Source organism: Rana temporaria, chromosome 8, assembly GCF_905171775.1.
Source record: "Rana temporaria chromosome 8, aRanTem1.1, whole genome shotgun sequence".
Lineage (NCBI taxonomy): Eukaryota > Metazoa > Chordata > Amphibia > Anura > Ranidae > Rana > Rana temporaria.
This window is the reverse complement of record NC_053496.1, coordinates 143255269-143281787: the sequence shown is the minus strand read 5'-3', so window position 1 is coordinate 143281787 and position 26519 is coordinate 143255269. Positions and strand designations below refer to the sequence as shown.

General features: G+C 44.6%; 1 protein-coding gene across 2 annotated transcripts in view; it reads left to right on the top strand.

Moving 5' to 3' along the window:
• Positions 1–26519, top strand: part of RTN4RL2 (reticulon 4 receptor like 2) — a 125084-nt gene that overhangs the window by 37208 nt on the left and 61357 nt on the right. The window contains exons 3-4 of one of the 2 annotated variants that reach the window (XM_040320809.1): positions 22111–22245; positions 22326–22577. The exons of the other annotated variant lie outside the window; for it this stretch is intronic. Of the exons in view, the coding sequence (XP_040176743.1) occupies positions 22111–22245; positions 22326–22388 (198 nt within the window). The 3' untranslated portion in view covers positions 22389–22577. Of the gene's footprint in view, positions 1–22110; positions 22246–22325; positions 22578–26519 lie in introns of those variants that run through there. 2 annotated transcript variants of the gene reach the window in all.

Below are 26519 nucleotides of genomic sequence, written 5' to 3'. Positions count from 1 at the left end.
GGTTCTGGTTCGGGTTCTGAATTAGAGGTACGCAAATTGTATAATTTTGAGTAGAAGTCGCCAAAGCAGTCCGCAATATCTTTGGGATTAATGACTCTTTGTCCTTGTGAGGTATGCATATAGGGGATTTTACAAAGGGCTGCTTTTTTTAACCTGTTTGGCCAATAGGGTTCCAGGTTTGTTGCCATATGCATACCAGTTTAGGCGTAATTTATTGATATGGTAGTCAAAAGATGATTGCAAGTAGTTACAGAGATTTTCTCTAAGATTACGAAGGAGGGCCGCATCAGTTGCATTGGGGCGAGCTTTATTACTCTGTTCGGCATTATGTATTTGGTCAGTGAGGGAGTTAAGCGTCTCTGCTCGTTTTTTCTTCTCATAGGCCCCCAGCTTTAAAAAGATCCCTCTAACAACAGCCTTATGGGCATTCCATAGTAGTGGAGCATTGGTTACAGATCCATCGTTTAGGCAAAAGAAAGATTCCAATTTTGTCTTGATTTGTTCCTGATGCAATGGGTGAGAAAGTAAGGAGGTGTTCATACGCCAGGTTGTGCATCTCGGTCATGTCGGATTAATATAAATTGTTAAAGTTATTGGTGCATGGTCTGAACAGGTAATTTGGCCTATGTTAGCTTTAGATACTGTCTGGAGGGTAGATTTGCGTAGCAGGAACAAATGAATTCTAGAATATCTTGGGCAGCAGAATAGAAAGAATAATCTCTTTCCGAGCTGTGCAAGCACCACTACGGATCATATAGGTCTTCCAAGAGCTTGAAAGAATGAAGAGCTGTTGGAGTCTTTCTGTGGGTAGAGGAGGAGTCTAGGGTAGGGTGATCTATATCGCTGAAGTCGCCACATAATACTACATTATCTTTGGGGTAGTGTGATAATTTGTTGTGGATCATGTGGTAAAAAAAATTGATGCGGGTTGGGAGCATATAAGTTAATAATCACATAGTGAACATTGTCAAAAAGGGCAGACAGAATGAGATATCGGCCCATAGGGTCACTTTCTATTTGTTGGAGCTGAAAATATCTAGATCCACGCACAGTGATCATAACCCCTCTAGTTTTTTTAAATATTATTAGCAAAGAATTGATGGGGGAATATGCAGTGGCTACGGGAGGGGGCGTTCCCTTGTGCAATATGTCTCTTGCACACTTAATATATCTGTTTTTAGGGACAAGGCTTCTCTCCATAGGCTTGATCTCTTGAATGGGCTATTAAGCCCTTTTGCATTGATGGTGGTTATACGAAGCGTCATTGTTATACCAGTCCCTCAGCGTTTATTAGGTGGGAAAAAGAGAGAGGTATGACCTCAAGAGCTAGAAGGTGAGGGTCAAGTGAATATGAATGCAAAATAGCTAATCAATTTTACAGTCTTAAGCCCTGTACACACGGTCGGTGAAAAAAAATAGAACATGTTTTAAAATTTTCCTATGGATAAAAAAAACGATCGAAAAAAACGATCGTCTGTGTAGAAGTCCATAGGTTAAAAATCCACACATGCTCAGAATCAATTTGACGCATGCTCGGAAGCATTGAACTTCATTTTTCTCAGCACATCGTAGTGTTTTACGTCACCGCGTTTTGGACACGGTCAGATTTTTGACCGATGGTGTGAAGGCAAGACTGATGAAAGTCAGCTTCATCGGATATCCGACGAAAAATTCCATCAGATATCCGATCGTGTGCACAGGGCTTTAGTGTTAGTTCAAGTATAGATACACTTTAAACAAACAAAAGAAAGAGAAATAACAAGCGTATAGTAATACAACACAGTAACTACACCACACGGGTGATATATAGCAAATTGCTTAAGCATCTATAGTGCCTTCTGCCAATAAGTATATAATAGTTTGTTACAGCATAAGTAGGGATGAGCCGAACACCCCCAATTCGGTTCGCACCAGAACATACGAACAGGCAAAAAATTTGTTCGGAAAAAGCAAACACCGTCAAAGTCTATGGGACACGAACATGAAAAATCAAAAGTGCTAATTTTAAAGGTTAATATGCAAGTTATTGTCATAAAAAGTGTTTGGGACCTGGGTCCTGCCCCAGGGGACATGTATCAATGCAAAGAAAAGTTTTAAAAATGTAATTTTTTTCGGGAGCAGTGATTTTAATAATGCTTAAAGTGAAACAATAAAAGTGAAATTCTGATTAATACTCCTGAACATTGATCACTGCAGATTATGAACTTTTAGTTCAGATGAAGTTTATTTTTATTTCATCAAGCGCTGTTAATGTTTTATTGTTTACAATGTTACATACATGATTTTTCTATACATTTTATTTTATAATAGCTGTTCAACTGCTCCAAACTAGTTACACCATAGAGCGCTTGGATCAGAATTATCTTTGGATCTTTTATGATATTTTTTCAAATAAAAGTGAAACATTCCTTTAAATTTTGTACCTGGGGGCTGTCTATAATATGCCTGTAAAGTAGTGCATGTTTCCAGTGTTTAGAACTGTCCCTGCACAAAATGTCATTTCTTTATTTATTTATTTTTTTTCCAACAAATGTCAAAACAGATACCATAATACAAAAGAATACCAAGTTCTATAATTACATACAATATATTAAAACAGTGCCTACTTTATCTTACCCTAAACGACAACCCCCCTCCCTCCCTCCCCCTTCCCCTCCGCATATAGACCTTGTTTCCTAGTGAAGTCATAGTTTATTTTCCTAAAGAAAAATAGAATTACCTTTCTTATAAAGGTGTAAGTGCTCCCACCAGGGAGAGGGGGAGAAGAACGAAAAGAGGAAAAAATTAAAAAAGGAAAAGGGAGAAGTAAAGCCAGAACGGAGGATGGCATTAGAGGAGAAGGATTGCAAAGAAATATAGAAGGAGCAGAGGAAAAAGGGAGGAGCTAGGCACCCTTATTAATAAATTATACTGGCAATGGCAAGACGTTTCAATTCCTATAGGGACAAGGAGACCTAAGGCGGGGGGAATGCCAACCCCTTATAGAGGATACCCCATTGCCGCCAGCCAGGGCCCCCACATTCTCTCAAACTTTTTATAGTTGCCTTGTCTAATAAACGCCGCTCTCTCACTCCAAATCATTACGTTGATAGTCTCTACCCAATTTTCCACCGCCAGGGGAGTGTGTGCCTGCCATTTCTGTGCAATTAACTTTTGTGCTTGGAATAGGCACCACTTCCAGGGTGGGTACCTGACGGGACTCTACGATTCTCCATGCTCCCTAGGAGGCAGGTTATAGCCACTGGTTCTAATGAGGTCCTAAAGATTTTATTAACCCTGTCTATTATCTCCACCAATATCTAAATAGCTTGGGGCATTTCCAGACAGTGGGCCAGATTCAGAAAGATCAGCGGATCTTTCTGCTGGCGTAAATATCTCTTTATTCACAAAGCACTTGCCTGTAAAGTTGCGGTGGCGTAGCGTAAATCACCCGACGGAATTCAAGTAGGGGGCGTGTATCATTTAAATGAAGCGCGTCCAAGCGCCGAACGAACTGCGCATGCGCCGGCCGCGACTGAATCCCAGTGCGCATGCTCCAAATGACGTCAGGAAATCGTCATGCTTTCGACGTGAACGTAAATTACGTCCAGCCGTATTCGCGAATGACTTACGCAAACATTAGCTACGCCTCATATAGCAGGGGTAACTATACGCCGGAAAAAGCCAAACGCAAACAACGTAAAAAAAAAGCGCCGGGCGGTCGTTCGTTTCTGAATCGACGTAAATACTAATTTGCATATTCTTCGCATAAACAAACGGAAGCGCCACCTAGCGGCCAGTGTGGAATTGTAGCCTAAGATCCGACGGCGTAAGACACTTAGGCCCCGTACACACGGTCGGTTTGGTCCAATGAGAATGAACCGAAGTTAATTTTCATCGGACCAAACCGACCGTGTGTATAGGCTATCGGTCTGGTTTCCTTCGGTCCAAAATTTCTAAACATGCTTCAAAACCGAACCGATGGACCGCTGCCCCATCGGACCAAACCGATGGTTAGTACAGAAAAGCATCGGTTCAAAACCCGCGCATGCTCAGAATCAAGTCGACGCATGCTTGGAAGCATTGAACTTCATTTTATTCAGCACGTCGTGTGTTTGACGTCACCGCGTTCTGACCCGATCGGATTTTGGACTGATGGTGTGTACACATTTCAGGCCGTACAGCCACTTCAGAGGTGAACCGATGAAAACGGTCCGATGGGCCAGTCTCATTGGTTTGGTCCGACCGTGTGTACGGGGCCTTACACCTGTCGGATCTTAGGCCCCGTACACACGACCGGATCTATCCGCTGAAACTGGTCCGACGGACAATTGTCCGGCGGATCGGACAGTTTCCAGCGGACCAAAATTGGTTAGCATGCTAACCAATCTGTCCGCTGGAAATCTATCCGTCGGACGTGTTCGGTCGTCTGTACAGACTCACCGGACTAGTCCGACTGACCGCCATCCCCCGCATGCGTTGTACTGAATCGACGCATGCGTGGAAGCTTTAAACTTCAAGGCCGCCCACGACGGCGCGGCCACGGCCCGCGTATTGTTTACGCGCGGATTTCTGTCTGATGGTGTGTACAACCATCAGACAGAAATCCGGCAGCCGGACGCAGCGGATCTGTCCGCTGAAAACGGTCCGGCGGACCGTTTTCAGCGGATAGATCCGATCGTGTGTACGGGGCCTTAGGGATATCTATGCGTAAGTGATTCTCTGAATCAGTTGCATAGATACGACCGGCCGGACTCAGAGATACGACGGCGTATCAGGAGATACGCCGTCGTATCTCTTTCTGAATCCGGCCCCATGTGTATAAAATCGCCCGTCGCCTTGCATCTAGGACATTCATCGCTTTGTCTCCACCCAAGTTTAAACATTTTTTTAGGAGTATGGTAGACTCTATGTAATAGGAACAGGTGTGACAATCTCTGTGCAGGAGCAATTGAAACCAGTGCTCCCTTTTCTAGGATCTTGTTCCATTCTTACACAGTTACTGTCCCCAGATCTCTTTCCCATCCTTCTCTGCTCTTAGAGGTTCCTGTTCTATTTATTACTCTGGCCCCCAATTTACTGTACGTCTCTGAAATTAGACCTCTAGATATATTAGACTGAATTATTTTTAAAAGGGCGGGGATATGGGTCCATTCAATCGTTTGTGACCTGGACTGTACATGGATGGCATTCCGAATCTGAAGATATTTATAAAACGTCTTATTCGAAATATAAAATTTGCGACTCAGATCTTAAAACGTTTTCATGAGGTTGCCCTCATACAGATGGATTAACCGGTTAATTCCCTGTCTCTCCCATTCTAAACATTTCTCTATGGCCGTTATTTCCGCCAAATTTTTGTTATTCCATAAAGGGGCAAACTCTGTTACCCCAGTGTACCCCAATAGGGCCTTCACTGTCTGCCATATTTTGCTGACTAATTTTATGGTCGGGCATCTATGAATAAAGGAATCTGCCTCTAGGGCCTTCACTAGTATATTGTATGGGGCCCCTATTAGCATTAATCTACCGCTGAAATTCACTAGCGTTTGGTTTACGCAACCCGCTAGATGTTGTAATGTGGGATGCCAAAAAGTATGCCATCGGATGCGGAACCGCCTCTTTTATTGGAAGTTGCATAGTCTGCAAGCTAATCCTGGCTTGTCCCCCCCCTCCACATTAACTCCCTAAATAGTGATTCTATTCTCTTGAACCACATTTGGCCTATCCAGATCGGTGAATTATGGAACAAGTACAGTATCTGCGGTAGCCATATCATTTTTATTAAGTTGCACCACCCTGCTGCAGACAGAGGAAGACGGTTCCAAATGTCTCTTTTTTGTTTCAATTTAAGTAGTAATGTTATTATGACATACTCCTTTATGTCGCTCGTGATCAAGACCCCAAGATATTTAATTTTTTTAACTACTTTTAGCTGGGAGGCTCCGAGTTGTACCTGGTCACCAAGTGGGTCTATTGGTAACAAAGCCGATTTTTCCCAATTGATGACCAGGCCTGAAAATTGTCCAAACTCGCTAACCATTTGGATCACTGTAGCTAATGAGGCTTCAACATCTCCTAAAAAGAACAGAACATCATACGTAAATAATGCAATCCCGTCCTCTTCCAGCTTCCTTTTAAACCCCTGCATGCCTTTCCTTGATCTGGTCATAATTGCCAATGGCTCCATAGCAAGAGCAAACAAAAGGGGGGAGAGGGGACAACCCTGTTTCGTCCCTCTCTCCAACCCAAACATTTATAAAAGCTCATTATTTATTTTCATTTTTGCTTGTGGCTCTCTGTATAGAAGTTTGACCCAGCTAATAAAAGATGGGCCAAATCCAAAACTCTCCAGCACCTTCCACAGATATAACCACTCAAGGCTATCGAATGCCTTTGCGGCATCAAGGGCCAGCACCGCTCTAGGGCCCTCATTATTCGTTGGAATCTGCATATTTAGGAATACCCTTCCGATGTTAATGCTTGTTGACCTATTTGGGATGAAACCTGACTGGTCAGGATGAGTGAGATTCTTGATACACCCATTTAGGCGAGTTGGCAGCACTTTAGCTAAAATTTTTACATCAGTGCAAAGTAATGAAATTGGACGGTAGGAAGAAGGATCCAATTGGTCTTTTCCCTCTTTATGGATTACAATGACAGTCGCTTCCGTAATTGAGGTAGGTAACCCTCCCCCCCTCAGTTAATGCCCACTCCAGTGTCTTCAACAGTTCTGGAAGCAATATTTCACCATACTGTTTATATATTTTTATTGGGAGCCTATCTGGGCCGGGCGATTTTTGACTAGACATTCCCGCGACTGCCTGTTGTATTTCCTCTAGCGTAACTAGGGATTCTAACTCCAGTTTATCCTTCCCTGACAAAATCGTTATTTTAATTCCCTGAAAAAAAGCTTTCATGCCTCCACTCCCTTTACCTCTCTTGGATTTATACAAAGTTTTATAGAAATCATAAAACGTGTGCATTATCTCTGGTCCATCGGTAGAGATTTCTCCTCTTGATGTCCTAATTGCCACAACATTGGAAGAAGGGGTATTAGCCCGAATCAAAAGAGACAGCACACATCCTACTTTCTCTCCTTCTCCAAATTGGCATTGTCTCTAAAAGATTTGGCTATTCTCTGCCCTCCTCATAGTGGCCATTCTATAAGCTTGCTGTTTATCCAACCATACTCTTTGCCTAATCAAAGGTGGATCCTCGATGTACCGCTTTTCTGCTAACATCACCTCAGTTCTAAGGTCTCCCTCACGCTCTCTAGATTCTCTTTTTACTCTTGCTACCTGTTGAATTAAAAGACCCCTTAAATAGGCCTTCAGAGTCCCAGACCACTCCAGCCGGCGCTGAAACTTTATTAATTTGTACATAATCTTTCAATCTGTTCATCAGTTCTCTCGGGTCACCAATCAACTCGAGCCAACATGGGCTAATTTTCCACACTCTTTGATAAACTTTATCCCCAGTTTTTATTATCAGCCCTAGCGGTGAGTGGTCTGAGATCCCTCTTGGGCCATACTTTTCTTCACCATAGTCAGTGCTTCTTCATATCCCCCCAAAATTCCATACCAGACCCTTATCCGAGCACGCAACCTGGCAGGCTGCAGGGAAAGAGGGAGACGAGAGAGGGCCCCCCCCTCCCGAACCGTACCAGGCCACATGCCCTCAACATGGGGAGGATGTCCCCATGTTGATGGGGACAAGGGCCTCATCCCCACAACCCTTGCCTGGTGGTTGTGGGGGTCTGCGGGTAGGGGGCTTATTGGAATCTGGAAGGCCCCCTTTAACAAAGGAGACCCCCAGATGCTGGCCATCCCTTATGTGAATTGGTAAAAGTGATATATAAACGCACACATCTGTGTTTGAGCTTTGGTGTGCACACCCTTAGAAACTAAAAAAACCTCAATGGGAATGGGATTTTTAAGGCAACAAATATAGAACAACAAGGTCATAAAAAAGTATAAATGTATTACAACATATAAATATATTAGAAAAAACAATATCAGTAACAATTGTAAAACTTTTTGAAAAATACTGTCTGTCACCGCATGACCAAAATCAGCAAAATCAGAATTTCCAACGCGTTTCAAATGATTGACATTCTTCCTCAGGGTATTTTTACAGTATAAATTTCTACAATAGAAAAAAACACAAGAAAAAAAAGAAAAATTAATTAAATAAACATATATATTAGGCACTGGAAGGGGGCAATCATCACTACGTCTCACCACCAAAAGTTGACATAAAAAGGTGACTCACCCTCTCCTCAAGAGAAACATGTGTCAGGAAGCTCGGGGTGTGCATCTCCAAAGGTCCCAGATGGTAATATTCAAAGAAGGCACCAAACATATACGTGGGGGCTCATCATCCCTCAAACCCATAGAGTGCGGAATAAAGAAAATTCCATAAGACGGCATTCACAAAACTTCTCCCACTTTGTCACTATAGAAGGAAGGGGTATATATGTATGTGTATATATATATATATATATATATATATATATATATATATATATACACAGTATATATATAAAAAAAGGGGAGACCAAAATGTCACCAAATAGGGGAGAGATTTCTATGAAGACTCACCAGTCTTGGATGAAGAGAGAAAAATAAAAAATAAAAAAAAGATTCTCCAAAGATCCATGCAATTTTTATCCAGCCAGGAAAGGAACACCAAATATCCCTCTAAGTGGGGCAAGGAAAAGCAGAACTTTTCAGCTCCTCCAAAAGTAGTAGTGCCCGCCACAGTGCCAATCAGAAACACCTGTCAGTACCTCATCATCAGTGCTGCCTATTAGTGTCAATCAGTGTCACTTGTTAGTGCCAATCAGTGCCCATCAGTGCCACCTATCAGTGCTGCCTATGGGTGCCCATAAGTGCTACCTATCAGTGCCCATCAATTCTACATATCAGTGCCCATCAGTGCTGCCTCCTCAGTGCCTGTCAGTGAAGGAGAAAACAAACAAACAAAAAAAAGAAACAAAACATATTTTTTGCACAAATTTCGGTCTTTTTTCGTTTGTTTAGCAAAAAATAAAAACCCTAGTTATGATCAAAAACCACCAAAAGAAAGCTGTATTTGTGGGAAGAAAATGTAAAAATTTAGTTTAGGTACAGTGTTGCATGACCGCGCAATTGTCATTCAAAGTGCGACAGCGCTGAAAGCTGAAAATCGGGCAGGAAGGGGCGAAAGTGTCTGGTATTGAAGTGGTTAAGTGGGAAAAAGATCTCTCCCAAACCTTCTCATCGGAGTCCTGGCATACAGCCATTAAGATAAACTATTCTGCAACATCTTGTATCCAACACTGGGAGAATTCACAAAAAAGACTTAACCGTTGGTACATGACACCCTACAAACTCTCTAAAATCTTCCCTTCTTCCTCCTCTCCTATCTGTTGAAGATGTAATAATCAAACAGGAACATTATATCATACACTTTGGAACTGCAAAAACATCTCCAGCTTCTGGAGGACTGTTTTCTCTTTTATTGCATCCCTTACAGGTAACCTAAGTCCTCTTAACCCTGCAACAGCACTAGTAGGATTAAAAAGAGATTTTTCTCTGCATAAACAGAAAAAACACTGCGCTAACGTAAATGATGAAATTAATTGTCAAAAACCATGTGAAATAGGATAGAAGCCGCCAGTATTAATTACTAGATACCATAGTAAAAAAATGCAAAAAAAGGGGGAAGGGATAATACAGCGCTACTAATTGACCAATACAAAAAGTGGTTGGACACGTGAGCTTTCAACCAAAATAAAAACAATATGAAAATTAATCAAAAAAAGTTCATAGTGTAAGAGCCATAAAATCGAATGATTCAATTGAATTAGCAAAAATAAAGTTCATATAAGGTCTGAGTGAAATATATTCCTTAATGATGAATGTGAAGTAAAGTCCTTAAAGTCATGATGACTTTGCCCAATCATGGCTCTGGCTCAATGCTCCATAGTCCCACCCCACACTATAAAAGGTTCCTTTCCCCAGGAAGCTTTTGTGGTGTGTTATTGGAGTAGAGCTAGACAGAGCAAGGCTCAGTTTGCTACTAGCGAGTTAGTTTGTTAACCTATTGTGACTCTTGAGTGTAGAGTGTTAGTGTAGAGTTAGTATAGTGTGAGTATAGTATGTCATTATAGTGCAGAGTCAGTGTAGTGTGTCAGTATAGTGTTTTAGTATAGTGTAGTGTTTCAGTATAGTGGGAGTATAGAGTAATGTGTGAGTATAGTGTGTGAGTATAGCACAGTGTCAGTGTAGTGTGTTAGTGTAGTAGTTAGTGTAGTTTAACAGCATTAAGTGCTGTATACCCCCCCTCCCTTTTTTTGGTTGCTGGATTGTTGTTGTTGTTTTGTCCCCTGCCTGCCCCCTTTTTTTTAATTGTCAGCCACAACGCTGGTGTCTCCCCCTTTTTTATTTACTTATATATTTATTTTTGTATAGTTTTTAAATTTCTGTCAGCATCAGTCCTCAATTTAAAGTGCACCAAAAACTTTTCATTCAATATAGTTCACCCAATAACACATTTCCCAGTTTCTATTAAATTTGGGTATTAAGTCCACTCCCCATCGTGTCTAGGAGGCCAACAAGGAGAGACAGACATTCTCATAGCACTATGAGGGGGCCAGCAGCGTATGTGTCCACAGGCAAAGGTGGATGTGGTCCATCCTCAGCCAGAGCATGTTTTTCTCTGTTTAGTAATGTTGCCCGTGCTTTAACGCCACAGCATGCAGAGGAGGTGGTGGACAGCCTACAGAGAACACTGATAAACAACAAGTTGACAGTCATGTTCCCCCCAGCCGCAGCATATTGTCAAGGTGGCTCCAGTGATGATGAGGATGGAGGAGGTGATGATGATGAGGTCACTGACATGACTTGGGTGGCGGATAGAGCAGAGGAGGAAAGTGAGGGGGATGAACAACCCAAATGAGGCAGGGTGTCCTCCAAGGGCAGCCATCATGGAAGATCAGAGAGCAGCCATCCAATTCCATCAGATTGTCTTCTGGTCCACTTTCCACAGCTCAGCTGTGTGAGTCTTTTTTAGCACATGTGCAGCTGATCGCACTGTTGCAATTTGCAATCTCTGCCACAAGCAGACCCAGCGTGGCAAAAACACCAGCCATTTGCATACCACATGCTTGACAAGGCATTAAACCTTCCACCATTCAGCATGTTGGCAAGAACACCTGAAAGCCACACAGAAGGGACACAATGGACACAATTCTTCTCCTCCTCACTCCTCACCATTCATGTCTACCCCCACTATATCTTATGACCCCTCATCAGCCTCCACTGACCGGGATGACGGTATAGCAAAGGGTGTCACAGGTCCTTGCAACACATCTGCCAGCAGAACACCACCAACTGTAGACTATAGCAGGCAGATTTCTCTGCCACAGCTCCTGCAGCGGAAAAAAAATATTCTCTCTGCCACCCACATGCCCAGAGTGTAAATTACAGCTTGTCCAAATTGCTGGCGTTACAACTCCTGCCTTTCCATCTGGTGGATTCTGCACCCTTCCATGAATTTGCAGAATGTGTTGTACAACAAAGACAGGTTCCCAATGGCTATTTCTTTGCACATAACGCCATTCCAGCTCTGTACCATCATGTGAAAGGCAATGTTTTGGCATCCTTGGTCAAGGCAGTCAGCCGCAAGGTCCACATTAACTACCATGTACCTGGTGCCGGAGGACAATAGAGAGAGGGCTTCCCTTGCGGCTAAGTTCCAGACTCCCCTGAAAGTGAGAACAGGAGGAGTCAGGCTCAAAGTAGCACAGGTTGCCAGTGATACTGTTTGTAGAGGAACTCAGAAGGGTTTCTGATGTGCTAAGTAATGGCTGCAGACAGGTGGCGCCTGTGAGACGTGGCAGGTCTGTAGTAGCACTGATATAATGGGAAGTCAGTTCAATCCAGAGTTTGGAGCCAGGAGGATAACAGAGCAGGCAGTGTCAGAGGGGAAACGAAAGCAAGACACAGGTGACAATAGAAAATATCCATGGACAAGCCAAGGTCAGATCAGGAGACAGGCAGGAGAATAGTCAAGGACAAGCCAGGTTGGTAAAAAAGGATTTTCAGGAACAAGGATCACAGCAACATGCAGTACAACACAGTACAAGCTGAAGATCAATCAGCAGCTTTGAACACTAACACACTTCCTTATCATGACTCATGTGACGTGCTGGTAGAGATGCTGGGTCCTAGAGCCCTTCTCCTGCTGTTGGTGTATTGACAGATGATGGGTCCTAGAGTCTTTCTTCTACCATTGGTTCCCTGGGAGTGCCCCCCCCCCCCACGGGCAGCCTCCAGATGCCTATTTGGAGGTATTCAAGCTCTGTACCATCATGTGAAAGGCAATGTTTTGACATCCTTGAGCTCTCCTCCTGCTGTTGGTGTCTTGACGGATGCTGGGTCCTATAGTCCTTCTCCTACCATTGGTTCCCCGACATTACTGCTGACAAGTGGTCCAGCAAGCATGATATATTTCATTCACAATTCTGCTTGCAACTAGAAAGATGCAGGACAGGGCTCAGTGCTGGAGCTTGTTTTGCTGCCGCATCTCAATACAGCTAATGGTGATGAAGCGAGATCTGTTCGTTTCATGCATTCCTCCTCCATACCCTCCTCTGCTGAAACCACCAGTACACCGTAAGCATCCATGGGGCCATTTAACAATTCGGGCTAAAAGATGCCATGCAGTGCTTCAGCTGGTCTGTCTAGGGGACAGGAGCCACATCAGAGCAGAGATTCTTTCAGCCCTGCAGGGGCAGGTCCAGATGTGGTTTTACGCCACTGCAAATTAAGCCAGAAATGGTGGTGTATGATAGTGGCACTAACCCTCATTTCACCCTCTGCCCTGAGTATGGAACATGGACACGCTCAGGACAGCTTGTTGCACTGTATGTGTCACCATTTGGGGAGGCGACATGGATTGTAAACCGTGACAATGCATGCATCAGTGATACAATCCCTCTTTTGTTCCTGCTGGAGCAGACTCTGTGTGGCATTATTAACAGGGCACTTGAGGCAGAGCAGCGGAAGGAAGAGGAGGACTTCCTTCTTCTCTCACAGCCTGCTTTATGCAGACGCACTTCTTGCAATGCCACAGTACACACAAGAAAAGGGGGAGGAGAAGGAGGAGGATACTGCCAGTTTTGGAGGCATGGAAGCAGAGGACGACATATGTCAAACCTTAAGAGATGGTTTTCAGTCCCCAGAAACACTTGGGAGTAGTACGTGGCTAGGAGGAGGCAGTTCCAGATACTGTAATCCTCAGTGGCCCAGAGGCTTCTCATGCCTCTGCAAACTTGTGGTGCATGGGCTCCCTTATTCTTCAAAGCCTGTGAAAGGACCCGAGAATTTGGCAACAAGGATTATTTTTTTGACAACAACATTATTGGTTGTCAACCCTCCTTGACCACTGTTACAAGAGGAAAGTCTCATAACTCATCCTACGCTTAAAGAGGAGTTTATGTAACCAGGGCCGGCCTTAGGTGTTCAGGCGCCCTGTGCGAGCTAATCCTGTGGAGCCCCCCCTCCCAGACTGCTAGACACTGACCGCTACACAATACACACTGACCGCTACACAATACACACACTGACATTACAGCATTGGTGCATTTTACTATAGATCCATTGATGGACTACAAGGTCCAGCATTTTACTATAGGAGGTATTGGTGGACATTTTAGTCCCACCAATGCCTCCTATAGTAAAATGCTGGGCCTTGTAGTCCATCAGGATTCCCTTTACCTCATATTGGTCCCCCCTTGATTAGATCAGGGAACCCACCCATCAGTGTCCCCTTCCCCACGAAAGACCCCCATTAGACTGCCTTACCAAGAGACGCTTTGAGCCAGGAAGTGTGGGAGCCGGAGTTTGGGGGGTGGAGCTCCTCTACTGTAGTGTCGTTTTCCTTCCTTTCATTGTGTGGAGAAGTGTGTCGGCGAAACACAGGATTCAGGACACATCCAAACTGGTACACTCACTCACAGGGCTGCTGTTAGCATACAGCCACCCCCTAAGGATGGAAAGAGGTGGGGGGGAGGGAGGTGAAAAGGGAGAGAGAGAGAGAGAGAGAGAGAGGGGGGGAGAGGGAGAGAGAGATTAAAAATAGAGTGGGAGAGAGGGGGGGGAAAGAGATAGAGAGAGATTAAAAAAGAGTGGGAGAGAGGAGGGGGTGAGAGGGGGAGAGAGAGGGGTGAGTTGGTGAGGATGAGAGAGAGAGAGAGAGAGAGAGAGAGAGAGGGGGATTAAAGAGTGGTGGGAGAGAGGAGGAGGTGAGGGGGTGAGAGAGAGGGGGGAGAAAGAGGGGGTTGGGTGAGTTGGTGGGGGGTGAGGATGAGAGAGAGGGGGATTAGAGAAAGAGTGGTGGGTGGGAGAGAGGAGGTGAGCGAGGGGCTAAGTGAGAGGGGGGATTAGAGAAAGAGTGGTGGGTGGGAGAGAGGAGGTGACCGAGGGGCTAAGTGAGAGAGTGAGGAGGGGGTGACACAGAGGAAGGGGGGTAAGCTGACACAGAGGAGGGGGGGTGAGACAGAGGAGAGTGGGGTGAGACAGAGGAGAGTGGGGTGAGACAGAGGAGGGGGGTAAGCTTACACAGAGGAGGGTAGGTGAGACAGAGGAGAGGGTAGGTGAGACAGAGGAGAGGGGGTGAGACAGAGGAGAGGGGGGTGAGACAGAGGAGAGTGGGGTGAGACTACACAGAGGAGAGGGGGTAAGCTTACACAGAGGAGAGGGGGGGTGACACAACAGAGGAGGGTGGGTGACACAACAGAGGAGAGGGGGGGTGACACAACAGAGGAGAGGGGGGGTGACACAACAGAAAAGAGGGGGGGTGACACAACAGAGGAGAGGAGGGGGTGACACAACAGAGGAGGGGGTGGGTGACACAACAGAGGAGAAGGGGGGGGACACAACAGAGGAGAGGGGGGTGACACAACAGAGGAGAGGGGGGGTGACACAACAGAGAGGGGGGTTGACACAATAGAGGAGAGGGGGGTTGACACAACAGAGGAGAGGGGGGTGACACAAGAGAAGAGAGGGGGGGTGACACAAGAGAGGAGAGGGGGGTGACACAAGAGAGGAGAGGGGGGGTGACACAAGAGAGGAGAGAGGGGTGACACAAGAGAGGAGAGGGGGGGTGACACAAGAGAGGAGAGGGGGGTGACACAAGAGAGGAGAGGGGGGTGTCACAAGAGAGGAGAGGGGGGTGACACAAGAGAGGAGAGGGGGTGACACAAGAGAGGAGAGGGGGTGACACAAGAGAGGAGAGGGGGGGTGACACAAGAGAGGAGAGGGGGGTGACACAAGAGAGGAGAGGGGGGTGACACAAGAGAGGAGAGGGGGGTGACACAAGAGAGGAGAGGGGGGTGACACAAGAGATGAGAGGGGGTGACACAAGAGAGGAGAGGGGGGGTGACACAAGAGAGGAGAGGGGGGGTGACACAAGAGAGGAGAGGGGGGGTGACACAAGAGAGGAGAGGGGGGGTGACACAAGAGAGGAGAGGGGGGGGGTGACACAAGAGAGGAGAGGGGGGTGACACAAGAGAGGAGAGGGGGGGTGACACAAGAGAGGAGAGGGGGGTGACACAAGAGAGAAGAGGGGGATGACACAAGAGAGGAGAGGGGGGGGGGGGTGACACAAGAGAGGAGAGGGGGGGTGACACAAGAGAGGAGAGGGGAGGGTGACATAACAGAGGAGGGGGGGTGACTCAGAGGAGGGAGGTAAGCTGACAGAGCAGATGAATAGGACTCACATCGTGAGGCAGGACTCTGGGAGCAAGCAGGCACGATGATTCGTATCCATCCACAGTGCAGCCCCGCCCACGCCTCCACACATGACCAGCACAGCCATTCACAGACCCCATATCTGCTTCCCGGCCCGCCCCGCACATCGCACATGGCCCGTTCGGCCAATCACAGGGCACCCACTGTCTCAGAGCGCAGCGCAGAGTACGGGATCATGCGCGCTGCCCGAGACAGAGATCCGGCTGCTACAAGCCACAGTGGAATGTGTACCCGAGCAAAACAGGTGGCAAGTGGCAACCCTATGCACGGCGCCCCTGTTCCCAACGGCGCCTTGTGCGGGCGCACAACCCGCACAACGCAAAGGCCGGCCCTGTATGTAACACCTTTCCAGACTCTGGATAGGTTACAGTCTCATATAAAAGCTAGTTTTGAGGCTTATGTTATCCTTAGTGCCCATGACTGTCAGCTTCAAGATCCCATTGGCAGCGTCTGCTTCATATGGTGGAAAATTATCTAGGGGCGAAAACAGACATGGAGAGCTTTCCAGTACACTGGGTTACTGGTTCATGAGAATAGACCACTAGCCAGAACGTGCCTAGTATGCAATTGAGCTGCTGGGCTGCCCTGCATCCATTGTGCTTTCTGAATGGGCATTTAGTGCTGTTGGAGGTTTTGTTACAGATAAAAAAGCGCATCTGTCCACAGACTCCGTTGACCAGCTGACATTTGTCAAAATGACTCAGTCCTGGATTAGCAGCAGCTATTAAGCCCCTGATTCCGATGTCACTGATTAATTGTTTTGGGGATCTGTAGTCTGCAAAGCTGTGTAAGCTGCCTAGCTTTGTGGATGTTGATTTTATCTTGAAGTCATTCTTTGCTTTAGGTTTCATGGGCACAATTAACACCCAAGTACCACCTTTTTCCACATCTGTTTGACAGGTTGTTTATAATTAATTATTTTTTTACAGCAAGGAAAATTCTTGCTTTCATCAAGAGTACCTCTATAGGGTTAGGGAATGAAGGCACACCCTAAGACCAATTTTTCCACAACTGTTCGACTGGGGCATCAAATTTAATTTTAAAATAAAGAGAGAGTAGAAAATAGAAAAAAAACACTGCGCTAAACAAAAAAATGTGTAAATGCTGCCAGTACCAAGAATTGTAGATACAAATTCAAAGGATGTGTTAAAAAAGATAAATGAACGGCGCAAAAACAATATATGTGAGAATTTTAGTGGTGACACCAAAAAAGATAAAGTGAATAGATAAAATGTGCAAACTAATGCCAAAAATAAAATAAAATAAAATAAAACAAAACCTATAATAATTTATCATAAATTGTGAAACCAATAACAAGATGAGTGTGTACCAATCTCTTGGTTACAACAAATCCAAAAATATAGTGTGCAAACTATTGCCAAAAATTAAAACACAACCTATAGTGATTAAGCATAAATTGTGAAGCCAATGACAAGATGAATGTATACCAATCTCTTGGTTACAAAAAATATAAAAATGTATATGATCAATCCTAGAGGGCAGCATTAGAGTGAAAAAATACATATAGCAATGTGAAAAAGGTCAAAGTCCATAGAAAATCCCAAGTGTGGTAAAAGTGATGGATCAGTCCAAAATCTTCTTATCATTCATGACATGACATCAAAGATTACAGGTAAAAACTCCTTCCACCAAGTGAGCACCCAAGTGAGGGGGATGTAGTCTCCTTACCAGATGCTGCGACCACAGGTAGGCGGTCAGACCAAGCATAGGGTTTTTAAAGTCACCCAAAAAGACTTATGGCTGGAGCGGGTTCAGATGTGCTGAATCAAACGCTCACAGGGGTCTCAGATGTAAAGACAAAAACAAAAAAAAGCCCATATTGTAGACTGCGACTAAAAAGCTTTAATAAAAAATGGTAATGCACTTACAGGAAACAGATGTATATCGCGCGTCATGTACGACTATATCAACGACTCTATTCATGCAATGTGCATTGGGATCTCGGCGTCTCCTTCCGTTCCTTCTCCTATGTCTGTCTCTTGTTCCAAAGAGTTCATTAAGAGTACCTCTTTAGAGTTACAGTGTAAATGCATTACCATTTTGTGCGAAACGTCGGCTGTCCCCTGTTTCTGTTGCTGTGATCTGGTAATGCTTTTGCTGTTCATTTAATAAAAGACAACCTGTACGGTTTTTGGAGTGCGGCCATCCATCCTTCATTCAACCTTTATGCATAAGATAATACTTGATGCAAATGTTCTTCAATATAATGCAAATTAATAAAGTGACTGATGCATAAACCACAATATAAAAAAAAATGCTCAAAAAAGTGCAAAATTAATAAACATTCAGGTGCCTAAATAATAAGTACCTTTTGTGACTCTCATTTGTAACGCACATAGTTCATATAGTGAATAGATGCAGCATATGTGGAATCTAATTCAGGCAATCTCCTCCATATGTCTCCTATGCGTTCAATCACTGAGCATTGCAAGATGTCTGATATGTTCTGCTTGAAAACAATCACATGTGTTTGAAGATACAATGTCTCATAAGGTTAAAAGTTGGCCTCTTACCAGAAATGGTGGACCCCTATTATGCCGCGTACACACAGTCAAAATTTCCAATGGAAAAAGTCAGATGGGAGCTTTTCATATGATATTCCAACCATGTGTATGCCCCATCTGACTTTTTCGCTTGGAATTTCCGACCGTGTGTACCGTGTGTCATCTATTTCTTTGTTTGTTTTAATCAAGATCTCCTTTTTTTTTTCTGGTGATCTCCATATTTTTTTTTTACCACAACATTATTATCTTGTATTTTTTAACCTCAAGGAGGTTGGTTGGTGTACCTTGTTAATTTGATATTGTATTTTTGAAATGTACCTGCCTACTCACAAACAAACTGTCCTTTTTTAAGAAAAACACATAGGCAAGTATTTCCAGAAAAAAAAATACCCATTTATTATGGGTCATCACAAAATAAAGAGGAAGGCAACGCTAGAGAAACTTCTGGAATTTGCGAAGCCTTTGGACCCCAGGGCAGACATCAACTCTGTGGAAAAGAAAATTGGTAGCTTGAGAAGTCTATATAATAGGGAGCACAATCTGATCCAGGACTCAGAGAGATCAGGAACAGCAGCAGATGACATACTGTATATGTCCCCAGTCTGTGGTACTACAACACCCTTCATCTTCTGTCAGACCAGACTGAACCCAGGTTATCACTTTCCTGTCTTCCTTGCAGTCTTCCCTGCACCCTTCCCTGCAGCGTTCCCTCCATGCTTCACTGCACGCTTCCTTCGGAGACTGTGGCTCTGGTGGTGGACTTGTGGCAGGAGGAGGATGAGCGAGCTCACATACGTGGTTGTTCTCAGTCAGCTGGCCCCTCAACCCCTTCTGAAGGGCCTGAGCAAAAATTCTCTCACAGAGGAGGCATCGGCTCTCCTCCAATTTCTGCAATCTAGTAGCTAGATAGCAGCCAAAGGCCTCACTAGCCTCCTTAATGAGGCCCAGTGCTGCCTCATCCACGTTCCTCCCCTTCCTGGGCCTTTTTGTTTGTTTGAAGGCGGAGGGGAGGCACCTGAGATTGGGCGAGGCCACTGGGCCCGGCCACCTCCTGGCTGCCACTGGGCCCTGACTGGCACTTACCTTGCCTCCTCCTGCGTGCCACTTTCCAGACCCTCATCCTGGTGTGAGGTCTTGCTGTGTATAAAAAAGGGACATAGTTTTAGTTTTTGGCTCATCAATCACACACAATTTTCAGCTCATGACTATTGCAAATTGAATGTTAATAAATAGAAAAGACTCTCATTCTGACTCCAGCAGTTTTCATTCTTGTGCCAAACATTTTTGGTCACTACTGTCTATTGATATGTCAGACGTTTTTTGTTAAAGCATTAATTTGTTATCAATAATAACATGTAGTTAACATCAATAATTATAGGACAATAAATATGGTAAAAAATACTATACCTGGCTCAAGCTGGGCTCCTCCACTTCTTCCAGGATGGAAGGCCCAGGTTGTTCCTCGGAAGCCTCAGCTGGGGTGGAGGGAAGGCTACAGGGAAGTGTAGAAAGTGATTCCCTGGCTTCAAGCTGGTCGTCCAGAAACCGCAGTCTGTTGTAGTACCACAGACTAGGTACAGAAACATCCTCTGCTGCTGCTCCTGATTTAGGGGAATCCTCTTCTTATACATGCTCCTCAAGGTACCAATTTTCTTTTCCAGAAAAGCGATGTCTGCGTCAGGGACCTGCGTCTCAAATTGCAGCAGTTTCTCCAGCGTTGCCTTCCTTGCTGGTCTATTGTAATACAAGTTTTTTTTTTACCTCCCATAAATTGTTCGGCTCCCTGTACCGGTCTATGAACCTGGCCATGAATTCTGGCTCCTTAAAGGGATTCAAATTTGCTGCAAGACAAAACACAAGACAAAAACACTAATGTCAGGCTAAACTCTCATAATCTTATCCCAATATAGGCCTCAATCTAGAAGCAGTATAGACCACTGATGCCCCAAGTTTAAATTTTACCTTTGTTAGAACGTTCAGCGCTTCCATTCCACCTTCCTCCGCACACAGAACGTAGGTACAACACATGCGTGTTAGCTTCATATACACTCCGCATGCGTTTAATTCCGCATACGTCGCCCGCCCCTGACGTTCTTTCTAGTATATTCCACATCTTTTCTCTTTCAATGCGCAGTGGGAGAGACATGGTGGAGACACAGCAGGTGGCTGATAATTCCACGAACGACGAGGAAAGCCCGGGGCCAGAAACGTCCCGATCCAGGAGGAGATATAAGGCCTCAAATATGTCCTTTGTAGAGGTGGCGAAGATGGTGGACATCTTGAGAAGGACTGACTATGATGGGAAGCATGGACCGTACACCAACCCTAATGTGAAAAAGGCCAAGATCATGTCTAAAGTTGTGAGGAGTCTGCACAGGAATTTCGGGGTACGACGATCCAAAGAGCAATTGAGGAAACGCTGGTCAGACCTGAAATTGAGTGAGCATGATCAATACAGAAGGATCAAGAAAATGCTTAAAAAAAGTAAGAATTTGTCCTGTGTTCCTATTATTATTATTATTGCTTGCATGTTGCTCCATGTACTTTTCTTTACTGTTGTACAGTTAAAAAGGGCAACTTTCAGTTTTGTGGGCACAGTATTCGCTTGCATTAAACATCGTTTGTTTGCCAAGAAAATACAATGTTTTGGTAGATACAGGGTTAACTACATTTGGTCATGCCTATTTATATAAAATAAAAAAGTTTATTACATTGTTGTCTAGATGTGTTTGTAACTAGAATGAAATGCAAACTTGATTTAGTGTAAGGAGAGGGCACTCAGCAGCTATTTACACATCTGGGCATGGATTCAGAAACATCTGCCTAGCTTTAGGCGGGCGTAGCGTATCTCAGATACACTACGCCGCCGTAACTTAGAGCGGCAGTTCCTGTATTCAGAAAGAACTTGCGCTCTAAGTTACAGCGGCGTAGTGTAAATGGTCTGGCGTAAGCCCGCCTAATTCAAATTGTCCAGGCAGTGGGCGTGTTGTATTAAAATGAGCCTTGACCACACGTAAATTAAATTTTTAACGAACGACGCATGCGCCATCCGTGGACGTATCCCAGTGCGCATGCTTCAAATTACGCCGCAAAGCCTCATTGGTTTTGACGTGAACGTAACTTACGCAAAGCCCTATTCGCGAACGACTTACGCAAACGACGTAAACGACGCTAAATTCGACGCTGGCCCGACGTCCATGTTTAACATTGGCTACGCCTCATATAGCAGGAGTACCTTTACGCCAGAAAAAGCCTTACGTAAACGACGTAAAACAAATGCGCCGGCCGGACGTACATTTCTGAATCGGCATATCTACCTAATTTGCATATTCTACACGTAAATCTCCGGAAGCGCCACCTAGCGGCCAGCGTAAATATGCAACTAAGATACGACGACGTAAGAGTCAGTCGTATCTTAGCCAAATTTCGGCGTATCTTGCTTTCTGAATACAGAAAGAAGATACACCGGCGCATCCTAGAAGTTACGCGGCGTATCAATAGATACGCCAGCGTAACTTCTTTCTGAATCTGGCCCCCGGACTCAGAAGCACTAGTGTGGGACACCAGAACAACCTTTTTAGGGTGTCCCACACAGGTGCTCCAGTGGATACTTGGGGTGTCTCCATGTGTGAAACTTATCCAAAAAAGGTAAGTATTCCATCTTTGGTAAGGGAAAAAATCATGTCTTCAGCTTTGAACTCTGGCAAAACAGCTAATTGTACCCCCTTTCCATGCAATGTTTCATGTTCCTATTTCTGGCCTCAAATATCTGTGTGCTAAGTATACCCTTTGTTTCATTCTCATAGGGGAGAAACGACTCTGGAAAAATGAGGACCCCAGGAACCCCACACTTCATGAAGAAGGGGAACAGAGGACACCAGAACCTGAAGATGTGGAGGAAGGAGAGGTGGAGGAAGTGGTTGAAATTGTCACCACAACAGGTCAGTGTCTGTCACCACAGCTTCAGGTATTAGATGTATGCCTGCATATTTATAACACATGCTTTTTAATATTTTTTTAGGTGATGTGGATGTTGTGGAAGAACAATCTCCTGATTTCACAAGTGCTATTGCACAAATCCTAATCCAGGAGATCATGGTGTGTAGTCAGGAAATAGACATCATGATGAATAATCTCAATGTTCTTGAACAGAAAATTAAGAACATGATTGATGTTTTGGAGAGAATCTAAATATGATCAAAATGCCACCATTTTACATTTTGTTGTACTAAATATCAAATTTTTTAGGACATTTTAAAAGCCAAATTTTGAAAATGCACACAGTGTGTCAACATGTGCTATCTCCCATCACAGGATATAAATGTACATGTTTTGTGGGTGCAACCCCTTCCTCACAACTCAAGTAGGTGAGAGGAAGGGGTTGCACCCCCCAAAACACGTCCATTGTTCCCCCATGATGCGAGATAGCACATGTTGATGTTTGGCATGGGATTAGGAGGGAAAGCCCCATTTTGATTCCCAATTTTAGTGCATCTTCAAAATTTGTCTTTTTTTAGGGGTCACATCACCCCATCTGATAAAGGCAAGATCAACACAGTTTTGACACACTATAATGTCTGATATTGCCTTCAGTTTTTCTACGTTGAACTTTGTAAGTTCCAAAGTTGGGTCTATGATGTTTTGAAACATGCCTGTTTATGCAAATAAAAAAAAATTCAATTGATCTCTGTCTTCTTACATCCGATATGCTCCCTTTGTTGGCTGGAGTTAAATATATCCCCAGAGCGGTGTCCGAGCACTCGCCTTTGATGGTGCACCTCACTCTGGGCCCTCCCACTTATACCGTGTATGGAGACTGAGCCCACTATGGTTGGCAGACCAGACTGTGGTAGACCAGAGTTTGGCAGACATGAAATCGTATTGGGTGAATAATATGCACAGTGCATCCATCCCTGTGGTCTGGGATGCCTTTAAGGCCACTGCTCGCGGCTCATTTGCTGCGGCGATCGGGGTGGCCCGTAAGGCGTCGCAGTCCAGATTGATGGACGCGGAAGGAGGACTTCGGGAGGCGGAGACTGCTTACTTAGCGGACCCTACCCCCGAGACACACGCTACCTGGCAACATAGGGCCAGAGAGTTAGACCTGGTACTTCTGGAACGCACACAAAAGAAACTGCTCTACCAGAATCAACGTATGTATGAATTTGGGGGAAAAAATAGCCATCTATTGGCCTATTTGGCCAGGCCTGACTATCAGCCATGTACTTTCCCTAGAATAACAAACTCAGCAGGCTTAATAGTAGAGCAAAACGATGACATTATGGGAGCGTTTGTCGCTTTCTACTCCACGCTCTATACTACTAGAGCTCACTACACCATAGTGGAGCTAGATGATTATCTTTCAGATATTTCACTCCCGAGACTAACGGACCATCAGATCTCTGGACTTGATGCTCCATTAACAACGGAAGAAATAGGGGAGGCTATTAAGTCGTTCGCTAGACATAAAAGTCCAGGCTTAGATGGATTTCCCAGTGGAAAGTACATGCAATTCCGGGAACTGTTGATCCCACCTTTGCTGCTAAAGTACAAGTATGCCCTTAAAACAGGACAGCTACCACCCTCCATGTCAGAAGCACTGATGGTACTGATTCCCAAACCCCATAAAGATCACCTCCTCTGTGAGTCATATAGACCAATTTCACTCATCAACACTGACATTAAAATTCTGGTCAAGGTGCTTGCACAACGTTTAAATACAGTCATCACAACCATCATAGGGGCAGACCAAACTGGATTTATGCCCGGACGATCGACATCTATTAATTTACGTAGACTCTTTACCAATATGCAAGCGGTTCATGACACGACTGGCTCCCGAGCTGTGCTGGCTTTAGATGCTCACAAGGCCTTCGACTCTTTTGAAGTTCTAGCTAAATTTGGATTTGGACCTACCTTTATAAAGTGGGTACAACTCCTGGACTATAAACCCATTGCCAGATTAAGGGTTAATGCATCCATATCGGATGCCTTTCCCATAAAGAGAGGCACTAGACAGGGGTGTCTGCTATCGCCGCTCCTTTTTGCGCTAGCAATAGAGCCCCCCGTGTCACTGATAAGGTCCAGTGGGGAAGTTAAGGGACTGACGATTGGGGGTCTAGAGGAAAAAGTGTCCTTATATGCGGACGATATGCTGGTATATCTGGAGGACCCCCAGTCGTCGCTCCCAGCCCTGCTGGAGATTATCCAAGTCCCTTTTTTTTTTTAGATTGACCAGGAGGCACCACTTACACCACCCCCCGCATGCCCACTACAAAAAGTTTAAACCTTTCAATATCTCGGAGTCGTGATAAAACACCCAATCTCCTCCTATACCAAAATTAATTTGGACCCCATTATCGGTAGATTGAAAAATACCCTGAAAACATGGAACAACCTCCCTCTTGCACTGTTAGGAAGAATAAACATTTTTAAAATGATCTATTTCCCACGATTCCTGTACATCCTGAGCAATTCACCAATATATATAACCAAAGCAAAATTTAAAGAGATAGACTCCATAATTACCACTTTCATCTGGAGGGGCGGTGTAGTGAGGATCGCTTTACAGCTCCCTACCTTGGAGGGGGGCCTGGCACTCCCCTGTCTCCAAACGTACTATATTGCTTCACAAATGGCGCATGTCCATTGGTGGTTTTTTATCCTGAGGCCAACAATGCGGCTGCTGCTCTAGAGGTGGCCGTCCTCACCTCATACGAATCTCTCCAGAACCTAATACACAGTCTGTCGCTTAGGGGGAGGGAAGGGGTAAATGTTTTGACCATGACCTTGTGGATCTTTAAAATCTCTAAACTATTACCACCCAGCACCTCAACTAAATATTCTCCCAACGCCCCGCTATGGGAAAACCCATGTCTACCAGAATTTCATCAGAGAACCGACGGGGGTACTGGTTTAAGAAAGGGGTAAAAACGATATTGCATCTATTTACAGACAATACGTTCAGTTCGTTTGAGGAATTCCAGAGAGACTTTGGACTCCCACGCACGGCCTACTTCCAATATCTACAGATACGACATACCGCTGCGGCACAATTCGGGCTGCAAAATATAGAGATGTGTACGTCTCCACTTGAAAACTTACTGATGGATCTCTTCCACACCAAACTAGTTTCCTCTTACTATAAGACTCTACTACACTCCACGACCGCTAGGCTTACTACCATTGAACAGAGATGGCGCACAGACATATCTGAGCTGACGTAGGAGATTTGGGGTGAAATTATTCCGCTCCAGGTGCCCTCCGTCATCTCCTCAAGGGATAAGGTGATCCAGACCAAACTGCTGTATAGATCATATTTTACACCATATTTGTTATATAGACTAAAGAGATTATCCACTCCTGTGTGCACTCGATGTGGAATGGCCGATGGCACGTTCTTCTATCTGATGTGGGAATGTGCTCCGATCAGGAGGTTTTGGTCGGATGTTACAGCCTTCATAAGCTCTGTAGCTGAGATACCAATCATTTGTAATCCTCTTAGATGTTTGATGGGATATGTTGACGATGAAGCATTGTCCAAAAATGTGCAACCCTTTATATGCATAGTGATGTTTTACGCAAAAAAACGATAACCATGAACTGGAAATCCCAATCCGCACCGACTATAAAGTTCTGGCTTACCATTATCAACCAAGCAATACCACTATATAAGTTAACATACGAAGCTAGAGGATGTCCAAAGAAGTTCTCCAAAATATGGAACTCCTGGGTTACCTCAGATAGTACCATACCACCTGCCTCCTAGGGTACAACTTGTAATAGGAATATTATGGTCCGATTACTGACAGTGCCTACGCCCTGACTAGAGTAAACTATGCTGTGCGCTGATGTTTTCTGTGTACTGTTTCACACTATTCACCTCTATACCTGATTAACGTATTGCACTATGTTTGCAGCGATGTTCGCTATGATTATACGCCTGTGTAACTATTATGCGTTATGTTTATAAAAAACAATAAAAAAGTTAACCTTTAAAAAAAAAAATAGTAAAAAAAGCACCCCTGTCCCCCCTGCTCTTGCGCAAAGGCTAACGCAAGCGTCGGTCTGGCGTCATATGTTAACAGCGAAAGTCAGATCGAGGGCAGTAATTTTAGCAGTAGACCTCCTGTAAATCTAAAGTGGTAACCAGTAAAGGCTTTTAAAAATGTATGTAGTTTGTTTCCACTGTGCGTTTGTGCGCAATTGAAAAGTG